Consider the following 22,039-nt stretch of genomic DNA (forward strand, 5'->3'; position numbering starts at 1 on the left):
GTATCTAGGTGATGGTGCTGCATTTTGATTTTAGCTGTTATCTGTACCTTTTCAATTGCCCTTTGATTTAGTGATGAAGAAAGTTGCTGCAGGAGGAAGGTTATTTCTGAGAGAATTTTGTGGTAGAACCTGTTCAGTGTTTCTGCCTTCTATTTTTTAACATCAGTGGGAATCTTTTCTAGGAAGGATTGCAAGAAGCTCTTCTGTATGGGACTACAATGTGTGCTGAATAAGACTAGACACTTAGATTCTCTGAAAATCAATATATCCACTTAGTAATTCAGAGAGGAGTGTTCTGTATGGCCCAATAATGGGGACCCCTTTATGGAAGGAGAGGAGGAGGGTAGAGTGTGCTTCTGTCCCCATTATTTAAAGTGGATGCAGTATCTCTGCCGCTAGGCACAATCCAGATTACTTTCTCAAACCAGAGTGTCTAAAACTGAAATGCATTACTTATAGTCTTGGGTTCTGATATTAGCGAGTCCACTCAGGATACTTCACTTGAGCTTGTAAATAAGCAAATGGGAACTTCATATGTAGACTTACTTTGTTGTAATGAATTTGGTTTTAATAGGATAATGTAATTTTTGAGAGGCTTTCAAAAGATTCCCAGTATATGGAGCAAACACTGTGCCATCTTGAATACTTCGCAACAGAAGGTAAGATAAAGAGCATGTCATAAGAATTCAATTAATCAAATTACTTGCAGCATGTTCTGCATTGTCTAAGCTTTACAGTGTCAAATAAGATGGTTATGAAGATAAATTAAGAAGTGGTGTGTAATCAGCAAATTAACAACTCCAGGGTAACTTTAAGTCTAAGGCAGTTTGTGCCCTGCTTCTGTATGCTTTTAGTAGGGAAGTGGAATTTGGAAGGAAAAGATGGGGTTCTGTGTGGCCATGATGAAGGGAAAGGGCATAAATTCTGTTGCCTAGAACACCTCAGTTACATTGGAGTTAGAGGTGTTTTTGCCAGTGTAAAGGTCAAATGACAAAGTCCCTGGCTTTATGAAGCAGAATGATAACCTGAACATGCTGAGAAGCCTGGAAGACCAAGACATCAAAGATGATATGAAATGGTCTCTAAGGCCTTTATGGCTGGTGTAACACCTGCATTCACAGGGAAGTACTTGGCTTTGTTCCCTTGTCTGCAGTAGCAGAAAATATTTGCATTATAGTAAAACCATGAACCAGTGGTTTTCTTCCTAAATCTGGAAATATTATTTATTCAGCTTTTTGCAAAAAAAAGTTTTGGTTTTGTGTTTTTTTCTTTTTCCAGAATCCCACATTCTCAGTAACTAACTTTGGTATTTTATAGCACACACACCTTTCTGCTTGACTTGTGCCAGAAAAAAAAAAATCGTTAGTTCTGGATGTTAATTTTTGTCAGTGGTCTAATAAAATGGCTTTCATACTTCATGGACCCTATTCTCTACTCCTTTGTGCATGTTTAACTCCCACTACTAATGTGAGTTATGTGTATACACTGAACGAGAAAACAGACTTTCTAAAAGGAAACATGGGCTGTGCAGTATTTTTGACTAAGTAATATCTCGAATCATAATATGTAGCCAATTCTTTGTTTAATTTGATCTTTTTAAAAAATACGTGAAAGCCAAGCTTGCTTTCATACTTAAACTAAAAAGATTAAAGATGACCCTTTTGTTGCTCTAGTATTGCTAGATTGCAATACTGAAAATCGGGGAGAAGTTTGTGCCTGTTAGGCGGTCTCTTGATTTGCACCAACGTTAGTAACCTAAATGAGCCAGACTCTTGTTTTACATTTGTGAAAATCCAAATGCTCAAAGTGTACAGGGAGATTTTCCGGAATCCAGAGTTTAAGTGTGCTTTAAAAGCTCTTGTTCTCTCCAGTGAGAGGGTTAGAATTTAGCATTCATTAGGGCATTAATGATTTGCTGATACTCAGCGTAACTGTACTGTGTGTAATGGCTGTCTTCTGTTTTGTAGGTCTGAGGACTTTGTGCATTGCATATGCAGACCTGTCAGAAAACTCCTACAGAGAGTGGTTGAATGTCTACAACGAAACCAGTACAGTTCTGAAAGACAGAACTCAGAAGCTAGAGGAATGCTATGAGATCATTGAAAAGGTAAGATGCATACTATTTTGATGATCAGATACAGATACCCTTACATATGTCTTTTCCCATGGAATTTGGGCTTTACACAGTAAAACAAACTGTTAATTTCATTAATGAGAAACTGAAAAGGTATTCTTAGTTGGCAACCTGTTCAGTCCATAGACCTCTCCAGTTTTAGTTCGTAAATCTGAGACTAACTTATAAAGGTGATTGCTACTTATAAACTCTTTTCTCACATTCTTTTTATCTTTTTATCTTGTAAGGTTGATGTAACTTGATAAAGACAGTGTGTAAAATTGTGTTGCACCACGTTCCCATATACTAGTATATGAAGAGAAAATTGTTCCTTTTCATACAGCACTTACAGTTCAGGTTTTCTGAAAGGTGTTGCAGACACTGTAGACAAAACCAAGTGCTCACCAAGGCCTGTAGTCGCGTGGACTGAAAAAAGATAAACTGCTGTCCATGCAAATTGTAGAACACAAAATTCTGGAAGGGGAAAGCAGGTATCAGAGAACCACTTTGAAACTCTCTAATCCCACACTGAGTGAAATGTTAAAACGTCAACGCTAGGGGCCAGTGTTTCTTTGATACTTGTTGGTCTTGCCGCTTTCTGAAATGCTGACAGTCCCACTTCTCACCTACGTTTATTCATGCTCTTTCCCCTCGCTTCAGTTATTTCACTCTCATTTTATTTAGTGGCTTCTTTAAAACACTCCTTCAACTTCGGTTTCTTTTTTAATTAATATTAACAATGCAACTAAGTTCTGGAGCACTGTTGGTTATTTAAGTTAGTTGGGGCAGAAGAGGGAAGGAGGTTGAGACTAGGATGGGAGCTAACTTTCATAGGTTAACAGAAAAACTCCAAGAACTCCTTAAGTAATAGCTGAAGATTGGGTCTTGCTTTTCAAACTAACACCTAAAGTCGTCTTTTGTGTTGGTCCATCAGTAGCAGTGTGGCTGTCTAGTCCTTGACTCTGTAGGTTTGCATAGCTCCTACCAGCTTTCTGCTCCCTGCACTGTGCTCTCATACTGTTCTGTTTTCACTGATGTGAAAAATGAACACGCGTTGATTCTCTTCAAAATGTGTTCTCAAACCTTAGGTCGTTTTTCACCATCTACCTTCTGCCTCTTTTCAAATATAGTATCTTGAAAAAAGGGGACCCATGAGTGGGTTGTAGAATTGGAGTTTTGGACTTAGTGCCATATTGGTAGGAAATATCCACTGTATTGTTTTCCTATTAATGTTTGCTTGCTAGTCATACCAAGGAGCAGGGAATTGCACTTGAAACATAAATTATTTTTTTTTTAGAGCTGGTATTTCCCAGGTTAAATTCTCTGGTCTGTAGGCACTTCTTTCTAGATAATAAAGTGGCTTGTGGCTGTAACATAAAATGTGTTTTAACAGGCTGATTTTTCATCTAAGGGCTCAAATGAGAGTGGGAGAGCTACTTTGTCAGTCTGAGCATTGAGGTCACTGGATCATAGTACAGGTGCATATGCGGAGACAAACTTGAACGGGCTTCCTTCCCCACCTGTACACTGGCTGAGAGGGCTTCAGCAGGCGCAATAGTAACTCCCCTGCTCGGGTAGCTCAGCCATGCCGATCCCTGTGCTGTCATGTTTAACTGCTTAATAAGTGATTTTGGGAATAAAAGGCAATCTACAGTTGCATGCTTGGATTGCATTTGTAACCTTCAAGTGTTAGCATCGATAGGGCTAATGCTTCATCAGGAGGCTACAGGGTACTAAAGCAGATGATTTATGGGAGTTGATTCTACTACCTTTACCAGCTGAGCATCTCATAACAACACTTTAAGCTTTGTCAAGACGTGTAACTAATGCCAGCCTACATACCTGTATGAATAACAACTTCCCCTTCTGTTCTTTATGCATGCATAGATGCATACAAGCAGGAGCTGCTCTAATGCCTTCTTCATAGAATCATAGAATGGTTTGTGTTGGAAGGGAACTTTAAAGATCATCTAGTCCAATCTCCCTGCCATGGGCAGGGACATCTTTCACTAAATAGGGTTGCTCAAAGTCCCATCCAGCCTGGCCTTGAACAGTTCCAATGACGGCGCATCCATAACTTCTCTGGGCAACCTGTTCCAGTGTCTCAGCACCCTCATTGTAAAAAATGCCTTCTGTATGTCCAATCTAAACCTACCCTCTTTCAGTTTAAAACCATTGCCCCTTGTCGTGCCACTGCAGGCCTTGGTAAACAGTCTTTCTCCATCTTTCTTACAAGCCCCCTTTATATATAGAAAGGCAACAATAAGGTCCCCCTGGAGCCTTGTCTTCTCCAGACTGAACACCACCAACTTTCCTAACTACTTCTGTTCACTTTATCTGTTTTCACTTGTTTTGAATAATTATAGTCCCTGCAAAGAATAGAAGCTGTTACTTTTTCTGTGAAATTCCTGAAATGATACAGTATAACTAAACTCATTTGTATCAATTTAAAAGAAATTGCACATCTTTACATGTCTAAGGAATCATTAAAATGCTTGTAAAGTTAAAATCTGTTAAGTAGATTGTGCCTTTTGACAAGGTTTATTTCTTCGGTGATTTTGCCTGCCTGATTTTTTTTTTCTGTAACATGGCCAAATCTCTTCAAGCAATTGCTTTAGAATTGCGTAAGACTATGGCTTACTCTTGTAGTATTAAGTTTGTTGTATGAGATGTGTTTTTCTGGCAGACATCTGTATGTAGACTAGAGATACTTGGATTGATTAATGTTCATACCACTTGTATTACATAAATGTACTGATTATATCCATAAATAGTTGTAATAATTTTTGCTTTGAGTGATTGTATCCAGCCTGTATGTACATTTTATGGGAGAGAAATTAGTTTAAATGATGTGATGCCAGGTGACTCTTGTTTTGTGAGCTTAAATACATAAACTGTGACCACTCATCATGTTGCTATGGTGATTAGCAAATGCTCTAGTATATATGTTCATCCATAGGCTAGCTCTGGAGTTGTATAACTTCAATTAATTGCTCTGGAAACATTGCCATCTTTCTGATCAGAAACACTCGGTTCCATTCTGTACCGCTTGAAATGAGAATTATATGCAGAGGAAGTAGAATAGCCACACTAGAAACTTACTATAGTGTATATTGCTTGTCAAAATGCTGTATTAGCAATGAGGGGCAACATGCTGTCCTTTTTGAGTGTGTTCCAAATAGAGGTTTATCTTAAGAAAACAATCCCTCAAATTCTTTTTTCCAGGATTTACTGCTTCTTGGAGCTACAGCCATTGAAGACCGCCTGCAAGCAGGTGTTCCAGAAACAATAGCCACACTAATGAAGGCAGAAATTAAGATATGGATTCTGACAGGGGACAAACAGGAAACAGCTCTCAATATAGGTATCCGTCTTTCTGGTTACTCTGAATTTGTCTGATATGTGGCAGGTTACATACTAGATCTGCTGTGTGGTATTTTAAACAAAAACAGGCCTGCCTTTTATAGAATGGTTCCTTGGTAGCAGACAGGCATGTGGTAGCCTTCACATTGGAGAAGGGGAGGGTTTGGAGTGAAGTCTTTGCTCTGAGTGTCAGGCTGTATTCAGGCTTTTTAAGGCAAAAGGGACGCTTCTTCTCTTGGTTAAGCGCAATTCTTGTATGGAGTGAATATAGGTAACTCTGCGTTCTGATGGAAACGGGAGAGCTCAACCAGACTGTAATGTTTCAGTTATACTGTGCATTATATCAAACTGTTCTACGGCCTTTTTCTTTTCTTACTGACTGCATTTTCTAGACTTTAGAATATGGGATATGACAGGAAACTATGATGGAAACTTTGGGATATGATGGGAAATATGGTAATAGAAAGTGTATAGCTTACGACTTCTTGGAAAGCTTGTCTGTGAAGGTAGGTGGATGCTTGAATAACTGCTCCTGTTGTCACCTTATGGCACATCTGTTAGTCAAGTATGTCGTGATTGTTAGTGGAAGTGTATTGCTGCTATTGAATGTATGGATAGAGTTTAATGTGAGTTGTTTTATCAAGGCACAATACGGATATCCTTCTCTCAAATTTGTTGATGCATCTTAACTTACGAACTACGTTCTTCATAATGCAAAAAAAAAATCTTGTAATGATGTGAACAAAAAGTACAAATTGAAGTGTTTCAGACAGGTGTGCTTGGATACTGATGTAATAGAATGGTAACCTACTTAAGACATAGGTGTTTATCTGACTATCTGTTTTTGCAGCATAAAACTGGAGAGCTTTTAGCACTGTAAGTTTAGGTTTGTTATTAGAAGCAGCCCTTAAACATTAGGTTTCCTTTTAGGTCATAAATGTATCTGATAAAATCAGTCTATATACCTGATTCTACTTGTAATTTGTGAATACAAAGATTTTACTCTAAGGCTGGGCTGAACTGGAGGTGCACATTGTAATTTCAATCCTGTAGCAACTGTATGTTGTGCTGTGTAGCACTTCTGCTATTGTGCTAGTCTTGCATTGAATATGCCACATGAGTAGGCCTAATAAGTACTCAAAACTGAAATCCTTCAGCCTTTTTTCTCACTGTAGATGCTTTCAAGGTGGGCAGCCTGGGTAGCAATACCTTGTGCTGTCACAGAATGCTGCTGTGCTTGAAATGCCGATTTGTGAGCTACACCTGTGCTGCCATCATGCCATAGCCCTTCACACAACACTAGTAGCCTCCTAGGAGAGGGGCTCTCCAGGTCATAACTGAGTAGTAAAGACTTAGTAAAGGAACAGATCCTGATACAAGCACCCCTGCCCCATGACATCACATATCTCCCAAATATAACATCCTTGGCAATATAGTGTCATGATGCTCTTCTGTTCTTTTTGATATTTTTTTTTCTCCATGTAGCTGGTAAATCTGCCCAGAGATGGGAAAAGGCAGAGTGGCACTCTAGTGAACTGACATCTCGCAGAACTGAGTGACACATTCACCTTTTTTCTGAAGTCTGGAACACTCAGCTTATCCCCACTGTGTGCCTGTGTAAAGTGACATCCACAACTGCATTCAGATTTGGAGATAAGTCTGTTTAGATGTACAGGTATAGGTTAAGGGGATCCTTAACAGCACAGGTTGCCTTCTGTTGAAGGAGCTATTTGTTTAGCCTTCTCAAGTTCAAGTTGACTTCAAGATTCTCTAAGTATATGAAGAATGTGACCGATTAAGCTTTTTATGTATAGAACTGCAAGTAGATGGGTCTGGGTGTATTTCAGGCTCCTCCTGGCAGAACTGTAATGCTGTAATAACTAACTGCTGTAACTATAATAACTGTAACGGAACTTACATTACCTTTACCAAAACTTCAGGCATTTGCTATTTTTTTGTCTGCTTTTTAATTTTTTCTGCTTTGGTTGGTTTAGAGGAATTTCAGAATGTAGTCTGCTTGACTGACTAGAATTTTTGTTTACTTATCAAAACTGAATCAAGTTTCATGTATCTTTGTATGTTGAAGTTGGTACCAAGAGATGAAATAACTTGCTGAACTGATACAGTTGTAGTAGAAATGGCTTAAGTAGATGATTGATTTAAATGCTAGTTATCTGGTTTGAATCACTATCTGCAGATTTTGCTTTCTTTAAAAGCAGTAGTCAACTTAAGAGGATAGAAGCATCATCTTTTGACAAATTAGGAAAAAAAAAGTAGGTACCGCTTTTGGCATAAATATCTGACAGCAGCTAGCCTGAACACAAGTACATGAGCTTTACAGCAATTGCTTACTCTGAAGGCTGTGAAGGAGACTTCCAACTTGTATCTAAAACTGTTTTTTTATGATAGCAACTTGAAAAGAATAAGAGTCTCCCTTACAACTTCTAAATTATCACTTTGTTTAGTGTACAATTTGGTAGTAAAACTCTGGAACTTAATTAGCTTCATGTTCAAGTTGGCTTGAAAGTACAGATGTGTGGCAACCTTCCAGTTTTTGTATGTAGCCCATTAAAACTAATAAACATTCAATTTAAAACCCAATCCACGTGTACACTTTATGCTTCAGGTGTAAATAAGTTATCTGGGAGTGAAAAGTATTTTCACTTTCTCATTGTGCGTGGAGGTTATGCTTATGGACTCTTGGCTTGCTGTATGGGTATGCATGTGTATTGAGGGATATCTGAGTTCTCAGCATCTGCCCCAAGGAGTTGGAGTACTCTGTTCTTCCAGCTTCTTCTAGATTCTTTGGCCTTCAGAATTTGTGTGTGTCTCTGTTGTCTCTTGACTGCATTCTTGACTTCTCTGAAGAGTAATGATTGACCTTGCTGTGGAGTGGTTGCATGCCTTCCACTCGGCCATGTGCCAGCTGATAGTGCTGCAGGTGAGGAGTGTGTTCCTGATAAGCTTAATACTGATCAACCATTTGAACTCTCTGCCTATAGAAAATAGGAGTTCCGGATTCAGAAACATCTTTGAGCATGACATATGGTATTCAGTTTTTATCAGCTGAAACTGTCCTTAGCCAGTGTCTGTAAACAACTCCAGAAGGCTTAACAGTGTTCTTGTAGCTTCATCCTTCTCTTAAAACGATCTGCAGACTCTGGATCTTCTTCCTTTCAGTGAGGCAAAAAAACCCCATGGCAGATTTCTACTTACCACCATCCTGGTGCTCATCCAGGCTCCCAGAAAATCAGAACTGATGTATTTCCAGCCGATAACTTCCTTAGTAACAGATTGTTTTCTGGGAATGTGAGTGTAGTGTTTACTGAACTGCATCCCTCCCTTGAACAAGGAATCAATCCCAACAGTTGAGCGAAGTACTCTTACCTAGAGTATGCATTCATAGCTGCGAGCATGGCCTTACAATCATAGAATGATAGAATGGTTTGGTTTGGAAGGGACCTTTGAATATCTAGTCCAACCCCCCTGCCACGGGCAGGGACATCTTTCACTAGATCAGGTTGCCCAAAGCTCCATCCAGCCTGACGTTGAACAGTTCCAGTGATGGGGCATCTACAGCTTTTCTGGGCATCCTGCTCCAGTCTCACCACCCTCATCATAAAAAAAGGTCTTCCTTATGTCCAGTGTAAACCTACCCTTTTTCATTTTAAAATCATTACCCCTTGTCCTGCTATTACAGGCCTTGGTAAAAAGTCTTAGTCTTTCTTATAAGCCCCTTTTATATATTGAAAGGTCTTCCTGGAGCCTTTTCTTCTCCAGGCTGAACAACATCAACTCTCTCAGCCTTTTTTCATAGGAGAGATGTTCCAGCCCTCTGATTGCTTTTGTGGCTCTCCTCTGGACCTACTCTAACAGGTCCATGTCTGTCTTGTGCTGGGGGCCCTAGAGCTGGATGCAGTGCTCCAGGTGGGGTCTCGGGTCCAATTTTTCATCCACCAGTATGCCCAGATCTTCTCAGTAGGGCTGCTCTCAATTCATTCATCCCCCAGTCTGTACTGATTGGTATCTGGGATTGCTGCAACGCAGATGCAGGACCTTGCACTTGGCTGTGTTGAACTTCATGAGGTTCTCACAGGCCTACTCCTCAAGCCTGTCAAGGTCCCTCTGGATGGCATCCTTTCCCTCTAGCACATCAACTGCACTGTTCAGCTTTGTGTTGCCTGTGAACTTGCTGAGAGTGCACTCAATCCCACTGTCTGCCATTGATGAAGATACTAAATGGTATTGGTCCCCAGACTGACCCCTGAGGGACACTACTCATTACTGGTTTCCACTTGGACATTGAGCCATTAACTGTAACTCTTTGAATGCGGCCATCCAGCCAGTTTCTTAGCCATCTAACAATCCAGCCATCAAACCCATATCTCTCCAATTTAGAGGTAAGAATACTTCTGTTATGGCAAGCTGTGATTTTTCAGTTGATGGAATGAAAGCAATGCCATCATGCTTGCCTGTATCCCTATGTGAAGTTTGAGCAGGGCATGTGTGCCCTCTCTAAACACAGAGCATAATCGTTCTTGCCTCAGATGCTGGATGCTGTATGCCTGCAGTACGAATGTGCCTGTGGGCTATGATCTTGAACTCTGGTTCAAGCAATCTTTCTCCCAGGACACTTGAAGGGATATAAGTTCCAGAAGTACCTGATTCATCTGCTTCATGGACTTTTAGTCAGACTTTTAAATTAAAAAGAGCTAGATATCAACTTACAGGTCTGGATTGACATTTTATACCTGGTTTTGAACCAGTAGTTGATCTTATTCTACTCAGAAGCATTGACAAAAATATGCCCTGATCTTAATGTATTTTTGCTTTCCATGTTAGTACTGCCAGTAATAACTATTATAAAACTTTAAAAATATGACTACGAATGTCACTTATAATCTTACAGTGGCCAGTTAGTTTGTTTTGTACTAGTGCTTGATTTTAACATATTCATAGTCCTGAAATTGTACATAATGTATAGATCTCCTATAAACTGTTGTTAGGCTTGACTTGTATCCTCCTATTCCAATCTTGATCCCCTTCCTGCTTAATGTGATGACAAGACACAAAATGACCTCAATTGCAGGATTAGTTCTTCTGACTCCATGACTTCCAAGATGCACAGCAGAACAAATTTGTTTTCCACAGGTTTCTTTGAACTCCACTTCTTGAGTGGCATCTTTTGAAAGAGGTAGAATGAAACAGTGAGCAGTGGTTTAGAAATTACAGCTTGGTATTGTAGCTGCTGTTCCAACCAAATGCTACTAGATAATCCTTTTGAATTAGTTATACTGAATTTGTAACAGCCTACTGAACAAGGCTGTTGCCATTCCCTGGGGAAAGAATAACCCTGACAGGGAGGGAAGTGCTTAAGTTTGCAATATTCTCTTTTTCTTCTCAGTAAAAATAAGGAAGTGGTTCTTCAGCCTGGGACTAACTTCTAAAAGTGGCAAACTGACTTTTTTTCCAAGTCAGTGTTTTGTCTATATCTGTTGAAGCTTCATTACTCAGTTCTGTGCTACCACCTAAGACTTGTTCGCAGGCAGAATCAGAGGCTATCTGCAAAGCTTTCATGTTGTAGGCTGCACTTGGTTAGAATATATTTCATCCTTTTCCCAACAGGTGAGTTCAATGTCATTCTGTATTGCTTTCTAAAGCAGAAAGTAAACCTTAGCTTGTTAACACAAATAAGATGAAAATGTATCTGCAAGATTGCACCTGATATCCGTATACCACATAGCTGTGAAAATGGAAGAGAAACAAAACTTCTGCAGGTCATCAAACCTGCTGCCTGAAAGTGCCTGGCTATGTGATATAAGCATGTCTTCCACAAAGTAAGATGAGGGATTTGCTTTCTTGACAGAAGTCATTCATGCGGGCATGCTAACCTTGGATTATACTTACAAAACTAGCCCAATTATAAAAATTCTGTGGCCTGAGGAAATGATTTGCATTGGAATTGATGAGCCAGTATGGCCTTCCTAAGGAACCAAGAATCCCACAGAAAATAAATTCATGCCTCAGTTGTTCTCTTGCTGTTGTGAGATATGGAGGGAGACACTTAATCTTTTTACGTTGACTATGCCATTCTGCTTTTGAGCCTGTGGCCTTGCAGTGGTTCATCACTGGGATGTTACTCTTATACTGCGGTGGCCTCCAGTCTCCATTTAAGAAAAGTAAAAGATTTCCTGAGACCTCATTTTATGACAGCAATTTCTTAAACTCACTGTGATTTATTTCTATACAAAAGTGCAGTAGAAATAGAAAATAATTCTATTGTATTTCCTTTTCCTGTGTAACTCGGATTGGCAATAAAAGGCATGTGCTTCAAATAAATGAGTTCTCTGCTGTTTTACGAAGTTATATGGCTGTGCCAATGCCAAGAGAAAATTTGATGAGCTTTTTAGGATAATGCAGTGGGGTCAGTCTGATGTGAGTTTGCATTTGTCTCTTGCCATTAATATGAGCTGGAATTAAACTGTTTATTCTGTAAATGCCAAGTATATGTGTCCTGGATATGACTTTGTCTCATGTCAGTGACAATCGTGTGGCAGAGGAACTGCCACTTCAGTGGCATTGAATGGTACTGCAGTCACTGGCTTTTACTGTTACAAAAACAAGAGGCTTTTACTCTGTCTTGAGAATTTTTGCTTTTAACTTTTGTGTCCTGCCAAATGTACAGAACTGCCTTCTGAGTGCTGCTCCAGACTTGGCAACATACTCTTGTTCTTTCACGTCCCAGTCCTACACTGAGAATAATCTAGTACAATTACCTGATGCCTCTAGGAGCTGGTAGGGGCTCTGTGTGTGTCATTGATCTGTAGTTTTTGATGAAGCTCAGGACCTTCCACAGTAAAATCTCAGGAGTAAAATATGCTCCTGTAACCAAAGTGTGGGCTAAGGCGACTGGGTAGCGCCGATGGATTCAATGTGTATGCTTCCAGTCCTGTGGCATAGCTGCAACTGTGCGTTCACATCTGTTCCTGTAACATGTTGAAGGCAATTCTGCCTTCATGTAGATTAAAAAAAAAAAGGTATAGAAATACTTAATTTTGCTGTAGGGCTATAGCCTATAGTTACTGCATCTAGTTCATATGGTGTTTTCTTTGGTTAAAACATCTCAAGTGATGTATTTGGAAATGCACATGAAATGCAGCCTCTGTTGCTAGTAAAATTGTCAAGTTGGAGTGTCCTATACACCAATGTTTCCAGTAGCCTGCCTGATAGGAGTAACTGCTCAAAAAGTAAATGGTAATCTGGCCTATAGATGCTTATCTTAAGGTTTAGCTAAACCTTAAATATTCTTCCAAAACGTAAATCCTTGTGTTTTTTTTTTTTCTCTTGCAGGGTACTCTTGCAGACTCATTTCACAGAGTATGTCTCTCATCCTGGTCAATGAGGATTCACTAGATGTAAGTAAGCAAATTCTGGTGTAATTCTTCATAGAAGAAGGTGTTGCTAACAAAAGGAAAAGTTGTTGAGCTTTCGCACTTTATTTCTCTCACTTGCCTTTAGGGGTAACAAGATAAACAATTCATGCTAAAACGGGGGTGGGTTGTGCAAAACACACTGCTGAGGTCTCCAGTCATAAGCTGTACAGATCAAACTACAGTCTCAGAACAAGAAACTAATTAGGTCTATGGGTTTGATTCTCCTGCAAACTGGTGAAACCTGCAGTATGCCATTAGGAATACTATTAGGCTTTAAGGTATAGATATAGGAGTAACATGTTTGAAGAAAAAAAAGTTAAAAGATTCATTTCAACATAATAAGCTATCTTCAGCATTGCATGGAACAGCTGTAACCAAATCTATGCCTGAGCAAACTGCACTGTGAGCTTGCTTATGTACAGCTTTTGAGACCTAAAAATTGGATCAAAATTGCCTGCAAGTGGTTGCCATGCTCCTCAGGTATGTGCAAAAATCAACTAGAAAAATCATACACTTGTACACAAATCTTTCCAGAAGATCCTTTTTCCAGTTTGCCTGTTTCAGCATCAATATTAGCATTTGATATCACTTGAATATCTGATTGCTATTAGAGGTATTTGTAGGACAGATGAAAAGATCTATAATAGGCAGGATGTGATACTTGTTGACAATTCGTCCTGCTTGACTGGATGGGAGATGCAAAGCCTGTACCTTTGAGTATGAAAGGAGTTACTGGATATCTGGAAATCTGGTGGAAGAGGGGAATACTATTGTTGCAAAGTAATCGCCTGATAAGTGTTACTTTCTAGTTGTGTCTACGTGATTTAGTTAACAGCAGCGTTGATAGTATTTTCAGCTTAGACTCAAGTTCTTTGTATGCGGTTGTGGCATCTCAAGTCCTAGCGTTCTAGCTCACCAGAACTCAGGAAATCCCAGTGAATCCAAGGGGAGGTGATCTGTCTCCAGAGGCTGGATTGCTGGTTCCTATGCAGCATAATGCACCCCAAGGGGAGCTGTCTCATTGAGTTCTAGCAATGAAGACCATGTTAGTACTCTTGCAGAAGTTAACAGTTTTGTGTTTCTGCATAGTTAGAGACTTGTTTAATTCTAGTGGGATAAGAAAACTTTGGGGTTTTAACTTTTAAATAGCTAGTATATTAAGTATGTGTAGATTGGAGTATGTAAATTGTTTCAAGCAAATATCTAAATGCCTTGCTTAAGACTCTCATCTGCTCAGACCATCTTCTTCCAGTTTTCCACTCCTGTACGGTCTGTCTTTTAAGGGAATGGTTTCCTTTTTGAGAGTTCAAAATACTGTGTTTCTGATGAGCTTTCTGCCACACTTGGCTGACTGGACCTCTTAACCTGAAGAAAGATGCAGAACCTCAATAGAAAATGAGCAGCTGGTGGTCTTTGTTTCCTGAAGAAGATTAGTTGGTTAGGATTATAGGAATAAGAAAACTTGGTTTCTTTTTTCTTCATGTATTGGGAACTCAACCCAGAGGAAGGAAAACAGTTATGCTTTCTTTTCTTTTTAAAATTTCTTACACATTCTGAAGCTCTGAGTAAAGCACAATTGAAGTTTTTTGACCCTGGAAATTAAGATTCTTACTTCAATCTGAATTAAAAGTAGTTCCTCTAAATTTGCAGAGACAAACAATGTGCCTGTTGTGATGCCTGTTCAGAAATAATAAGACTTAGAAAAAGATTCTCTATGGCCAAAGCAAGGGGTACAAACTGAAGACATGACAGAAGAGGTTCTTGCTATATCAGAGGAAGAAAATAGAGCTAACATTGCTTGGTATTTACAGAATCACGGAATCGTATAGGTTGGAAAAGACCTTTAAGATCATCGAGTCTAACCGTAAACCTAACACGACCAGGACCACCACTGTACCATGTCCCTAAGCACCACATCTACACGTCTTTTAAATACCTCCAGGGATGGTGACTCAACCACTTCCCTGGGCAGCCTGTTCCAGTGCTTGACAACCCTTTCAGTGAAGAAATTTTTCCTAATATCCAGTCTAAACCTCCCCTGGCGCAACTTGAGACCGTTTCGTCTCATCCTATCACTTGTTACCTGGGAGAAGAGACCGACCCCCACTTTGCTACAACCTCCTTTCAGGTAGCTGTAGAGAGCAATAAGGTCTCCCCTCAGCCTCCTTTTCTCCAGGCTAAACAACCCCAGTTCCCTTAGCCGCTCCTCACAAGACTTGTGCTCTAGACCCTTCACCAGCTTCGTTGCCCTTCTCTGGACACGCTAGATTTAGAAACATCTGGAAGCTGGACAAGATAGTCTTCAAGCCATGTTAACTTGACTTTTTTTACTACTTCTGGTTTTGAATGCAGTGATATAGTGCTAGATTTTTTTGATACCTCTACTTGTAGTGAATATAATACCGAAGGTGTAAGTAGTACCTAAGAGCTTCAGTACCTGCTTTTAAATTGTGACTTCAGTTAATTGGGTGAAAGGGCCATGAGAGGGCAGGATGAATAATGAAATGGGTTACTCTGTGTGCCCTAATGGTGAGTGCTTCAACCATGGGATTTTCCTTCAAATGTCAAAGAGCAGTGTAGGTAGAACGATTCAAGGACTTTTAGTAAGAGGCAAAAATGAACTTGCCTTTTCTGGGATGAAAGGCTGGATTTAAGCAATAAGAAGTGAGAAAAATGTGCCCAGATCTCAACTTCCCCCCCCCCCCCCCCCCCCCCCCGCCTTCCCATCTTCAACAGCAAGAACAGCTTGGCCCTGGCCTATGTGTAGAACCAGCTCTGGTTAATTGGTGTGATTGCAGTCCTATCTTGTTTACAAAACTGACATAGACTTACTGACATGTATCATGTAGCTGTACAAAGGAATACACTTACATATATTACTGTAGGATTTTTAGACTCCAAAAAGGCTTCTGTGTTTTATTTTCAAAACTTGGTATGTTTTGCATTGCTTTAGGAAAGTAGGGGTTTGTTTTAGCTAATTTTATCTATGCATTTGACATTCTTGAAGTCCTATTAGATCCTTCTGCTTTTTAGACCAGTCTTTGATACTTCTCTTGAAATATGAGAAAATGGAGGCCTATGACAGTTGGTTTTGACTCAGTAGATCCTATGTGATGTTAAAAGTGCTGCTTTACCAAGAACTCATTGTGCAACCATATCTATTCAGCTTGATATGCTTTCAGTTGATGGGCTGGGTATGTGGGTGGGGGAGTCTGACAGTTTCCATACTCCACCTTTTGAGTACCTTTCAGAGGGTCAGCTGCCTACTTCACAGCTTCAGTTAACAACCCCTGCCTCAGTATATACACTAAATGCCAAACCAATTGTAACAGTGAAACCTGTCCTTCCTTTTATCACAGATCTACGAAGCAAAAATGGCTACTAGAGAGGAAACCTAAAAGGAAAAAGAAATAAGAGCTAAAGAATATAGGGTACAGAAAATGCTGAAAGGTGGGAACTAGTGTATTCCAAGAAAGTATAGAGGGAATCTCCTATTTTAAAATACTTGAAGGCTTATTTTAATTCCTTTCTGAACTTGGTAGCATATGCACTTTCAGGTTTTTGTATATTCAACTTTTTCCCCGAACTTTAGCCAAGAAGTATGAAGGAAAGGTAATGTGGGAACTGAACTGGGAGAAAATGTCATTGACCAAAGCATCTCTGCTCTCTTTCCCACATGCCAGCTTTGCAAATACTGTAGAGTGCCAAAACTTCACGTGGAGTTATAGACAGGATCCCTGCAGAAAGAAATTAATTAAATAAATTAGAAGAGGCTATATACTCTCTTCCCCATTAGAGGGAATATGAATATGAAAGGGGAAAGGTGACAGATCTACCCACTCACTTCCACTTGCTGAATCTTGAATCCATTGTCCAGTTTCAGATTGAAGTCCTCTGAGGCAGTGAGGGGAGGACAGGAATGAACAGCTATCTCTGCTGTTTAGGAGAGGGGAGGCTAGGAGTCGAGTGAGGAATAGTAGGGCAAGTAGTTGTTTTCATAATTTTTAAGCTTTCTCATAAGTAAATGTGGTGCTCCTGTTTTGAGGTCTTCTGTTAAGTACTTCAGAAGCAGAAACTGGTAGTCTGGAAAACTGTATATAGAAGTATATGTTTTTGCACTGATGACTAAAAAATAAAAGTTAATCTCTGGGTCTTAACTCCAGAGAGTTAACTCTTGACTTCTAGATGAAACTAGAGTTCTTAAACAGCTGTACTACAAATGAGAACATGGGTACAGATTAAAAAAAGACAGGGTAATTAACTGAGAAGCTGTGTGGATTGAACAGTCTAGGAAGATTTAAGGTTGTATTAGTCTTCATGGTATGGGTTAAGATAAGGAGAAACTTTTTGTTGACAATCTGTTCTCTTACTACGTTGAAGTTTTGGCAGATTTATCTAATCAATGGTCTCCACTATGAACACCAATCAAAGGTATATTGACAGACAGACCCCATGTTGGTAGAGGGGGTCATTGGTCACATGTAAAACTTGAAAATATTACTGGAGGCTCCTACTGTCTTAATGCCAGAAAGCACTGTGGTTGGATAGATGGGGGTGTGGAGCCTATTTTGAAGACCCTTGAGGACTCTGTATTTGTCTTTAGAGAGTGTGGGGATGGGAGGCTTTGACTCTACAGAATACTGGCCATTAAGGTGGATCTGTTACTCAAATAAGAACGGTTAGTCATACTTGTAAAGCATGAGAGGTCAAGGATGACACCATCAGTCATAGAGCCATTTTGTATGCATCTTGCCAGGTGGCTCAGTCTAAGGACACACTAGAATGAGAAGCCCTGATCAAGTATGGGTTGACATAGAATGAAACCCCTCTCTCCCCTCTTTTTGCCTGACCTCTGCCAACATAGAAAAGAAATATGCTATCAACTTTCTAGTAGGCATACTTTAAAATCCCTAGATAAAAAAGGAAACTCTATCATCGTCTTTTCCCACCTGCTACCTCTAGTTATGTAGCTGAATGAGGAGTTCTGTGGAATACAGAGAGCACAGCAGCTGCTCCTAATTCTTTAAGTTGGAGTGTTGCTGATGGCTCATGTTGAATTGAATGACTGACACCTTGATTTTGGCCTCAACTGTCATCAGTAGTATCACAGTATGCTTAAGGATTCACTCTTGTGGATAGCTGGAAGGTACTTTGCAGAACTCAATGCTAGATACTTACTTTGGTGAATTAATGTTATGTGGTGCTTGGTGCACATAAGGTAGTGGTGGGAGAATGGGGAGTGGGAAGAAACAACAGAGGGTTCCACCTGTGCATAGCAATATATCTTCCACACCTAATTTTAGCTGATTCCTTCTGGTTTCCCTTTCCTGAGCCAAAAATGTGAGCTAATACTATAACAGTTCTAAAAAACATAAAAGATTAGTGTCTTTATTTTTCATGCTTTTCATTTGTGTAGCTTTACTTCTTTGAAATAACATTACCTAAATCTTGCAATTATAAAAAGCTGAGAACATCTCTTTTTTCTGGTCCTGTAACTTCAGATAAGTCAGAATTGGAGATGACAAACTTAACCTCAGCTGTGCATGTCTCTGGCTGAGGTTCTAAGGAAGGGGTCATGGCTGCTGCTGGAGTGATTTGAGTTTGAAAAGTGATAGTTGTTAAACAACATCCCCTGTGCAAAGTTGAGAATTTACTTCAGACATACCATGCACCAACATTCTTGGAGCATTTCAGTGTTAAGTGCAGATTTTATACTTGAAATAGCCTGTAAAACATAACCACGGCTGATTTATGTTGAGTAATGCAGAGTCCTTAACAAGCTACTAATAAGTGGATAGGTTTTAGCAAAAGCAGCAGGTAAAATAGTATCTATTCTTAGTTTATTCAAGTTCTAGTTAGACACTTGTACATGAAAAAAAGCTTTGTGGAAAATGATTGTTGCATTTTCTAATTTTCCTCTGCTGCCCCCTCATCTATAGATGTTCCAATAATTTAATGCGTGGAAAACTTTGGTTATAGAATCCAGTTGTAAACTAAGACAACAGTATTAGAAATTTCTCAGTAAATGTAAAAACTGACGGAAGCTTTCAGAACACTAAAAAAACCCAGAGAAATGGAGAACCACGACATGTCAGATGAGCAAAAAAACCCCATTGATATATAGTTGCTGGTCTTTTAAGTAAAGAAAGTGATGATGGGTGATTACATGGTACATCATGAAGACATATCTAATATTGAAGGTGACTGTGATGCTTTAGCTCAGATAACATGTGGGGCTTTTCCAAAACAGGAGCACAGACTTATGGAGCTGGTACATCAAAAATGCTTTGTATTACATCAGCCTTGTTTTTAAACCAAAGTAATTCTGTTTTTTTCAAGTACTCTTATCACCATTTTTAATATAGACCTGAATTTTGTGTAGGTCTAAATATAGAACTTGTACATGTTTTGTTAATAATTGCCACTGGTTCTTTTAATTCTAAGGTAAGTGTGTTTACTTATTGCCAATTTTTCGGTATCAGATATCCATCGTAATACTTATTTTGTATGTTGCACCTGTAACAGCAATTATGACTTCTGTTCAACTTAGCCTAAAATCTATCAATAGAAGATTCTCACATCTGTGGCATATATTTACTATATTCCACCTCTGAAATCCATTAATGCTAAAAATGAATTTTTACAAGATACAAGTTGAGCTTAGAGCCTTTAAATATTGATACGCTTTCCCCTTTGTGCAGTCCCTGTGTGACTTTTTTTCCCCCCACTTCTGCTCCTTGGCATGCAGCAGCAGGTGAGATGTGATCGAACAACTGTCTTGGCTTGTTTGAGAGCTAAATTTTTTTCTAAATCATGCACTTGAGGGAAAAATCCATCATTTCTGTTCTCTTCAGAGAACTACTGGGTATAGAAAAGACTAATCACTAGCTTGATTCGGCTGAATTCTAGAAACTTAGCATAATAATCTGCAAATGTTTGTCTTATGGACTTAACTATATGCATACATATGCTCACTTAGTTTTTTTTTTTTTTTTCCTCCTCTTAATAAAGCTTTTTCAAGTGAAAATATTTTGAGCATGAGATTTACTTTGGGCATAATTTGTAGATTCAGTTTCTGTTTGTTTAAATTAGAAACACAATAAAATCTGATTGTGTAGCTCTTAACCTGGACAAATTTCTTTCATTGGCATCTCATAGAAGTTGAGTTCAGTGAGAGGGAAAGCTGAAGAAGGGAGATGAGATGACCCAGAGAGGCCCTGGAAAGCCTGAGATGAGAGTAGTGGATATTACAGCTGAGGGATGTTGGGTGTGTTCCCCCCACCTTCGTGCTGTAGAAAGGAGAGCTGGGAACTGTATCAATTGGTTATCACGTTGGGCTGTATTTAACAGTAGTGGAAGGGCAAAATTGGAGGGACCCAATTCTGAACCTGTGCGTAGTATTTTGCTGTAAAGTAATTCTGTTGATGTAAATGGAGCTACACAGTAAATGTGTCCTGCAGAACTCATGTGCCTGGACTGACAGTTGTCATCTTGTGTTATACATAGATGTCTAAGTAACCACAAACTGATGCTCCAGTATAAGAACCCTTAATGCCAGTGCCTATTGATGGTAATCTGACTAAAAGCGTAAGCACAGAAGCAGAAGCTGACCTCCTTCACTTCTCTGCTTGCTCAGCTGCATCTCTTGTATGCTTCGCTGTTTGGATGAACTGTTGAACATGAGCATGGATAAACCTGTTTGTGCTACCATGGTATTGTGTAGTATTCTTAAAAAACAAACAAAACGTCACAGTGTAATTTGTTGTCTGCAGTCAGTGTCTTGACTTCCCAAACTGGGTCTTACTATCTGCAGGGAAGCTTTACATGCAGTTATGCTTTGTATTCTAGTGGTGAAGAGTGAGGACCCAGAAAATTTGGTTATTTTGTTGTTACCTTATATTTGCTATTCTGTAGGGTAGCATTACTACAAAGGTTCTATAACCTATAAGGAAAATCTCTTGAATCCAATAATATTCTCATGCTTATGCAATGACTTTCATGATCTTCATTCTTATGGGCACATTTCCTTCCCACACTTCTGAACAGAGTTTTAAAAAAACCAAACAATCTTTTAAGGAGATCTTTAACAGACACCATTATTCCTTGTGTTTAAATACTGATAGATCTGTAGATCTAGGATTATCTAGGAATCATGCATCTGAACTGCTCTGGATCTCTTAGGAAGTAGAACTCTGATCTGGTCACTGGATTTACCCATATGCTAGAAATAAGCACGTCTTGCTGGGTTGCTGCCTAAAATGTTTTCCAATAACCATTGGGAAAACTCAGACTGTCTGTGGCAAGGAGGAAAACCTGAGGAGTAGGCCATTAAAAATAAGTTGTCTATCAGCGTGCCTGTCTCAAGGCGAAGGATATGGTTCCAATAGTGTCTTCTGTACTCCACTTCTGTACACCGTACAGAAAGATTTGTGTAGCATTATGGTTTCCATAAGAATGGTGTTAGCTTCAGTACAGGAATTTCTTTAGCATACACAGTATGTGAGTTACTTTATATAAATCTGTATTTCAAATTCTTGAGCACAACTACAGGACACAGTGCCTTGCGAAGCCCTGAGAAACTTTGAAGGTGTTGCTTTTTGGATCCTGATGCTCCTGCTGTTGGAAGAAAGAATGTCTGCGCATTGTCAGTGATGTAATATTGACTACTCCTAAGGAATGGGGGTAAAGTCATTGTCAGCTTTTCAGACTAAAACCAAAGTTACTTACTACTGGGAACTCCAAAGCATTGGTATTGTGTTTTTCAGTCCTACTAAAAGGTAGTAAGGTGTACTGGTAACTGCTGGGAAGGTGAGAACAAGTCCTGTACTGCTAATGCCTTGTAGATGCTTTGAAGGTTACATCTTGTGTGTTGCACAAGAGAGGAAACTGGGAATTTTTCTCCCTTGCTATCATCTGCCTAAATGCTTTCAGACAAAGTTAGTATTCTGGAAAACTGATCAATGTGGACAAACTCAGTTTTAGCCAACCATCAGCTCTCCTTCAGAGGGGCATCTGGGATGCTCCTCTGGTGTCCTGTGGCTCATAAGTTACTTCAATTACCAGTCAGCCTGGAATTGTAATCAACTCTTCTGTATAGTACCCGGAATTTGCAAAGGAAGCTCGTTAGGAA

The 22,039-nt window shown here is 39.5% G+C and overlaps 1 protein-coding gene across 2 annotated transcripts in view; it reads left to right on the forward strand.

The window, feature by feature from the left end:
* Positions 1–22,039, forward strand: part of ATP8A2 (ATPase phospholipid transporting 8A2) — a 309,679-nt gene that overhangs the window by 51,246 nt on the left and 236,394 nt on the right. For both annotated transcript variants that reach the window (XM_075490877.1, XM_075490875.1), the window contains exons 20-23: positions 575–659; positions 1,968–2,107; positions 5,339–5,477; positions 12,827–12,891. In XM_075490877.1, coding sequence (XP_075346992.1) covers positions 575–659; positions 1,968–2,107; positions 5,339–5,477; positions 12,827–12,891 — 429 coding nt within the window. The remainder of the gene's footprint in view (positions 1–574; positions 660–1,967; positions 2,108–5,338; positions 5,478–12,826; positions 12,892–22,039) is intronic.

The sequence above is a fragment of the Mycteria americana genome, chromosome 1 (assembly GCF_035582795.1).
Source record: "Mycteria americana isolate JAX WOST 10 ecotype Jacksonville Zoo and Gardens chromosome 1, USCA_MyAme_1.0, whole genome shotgun sequence".
NCBI classification, from domain to species: Eukaryota; Metazoa; Chordata; class Aves; order Ciconiiformes; family Ciconiidae; genus Mycteria; species Mycteria americana.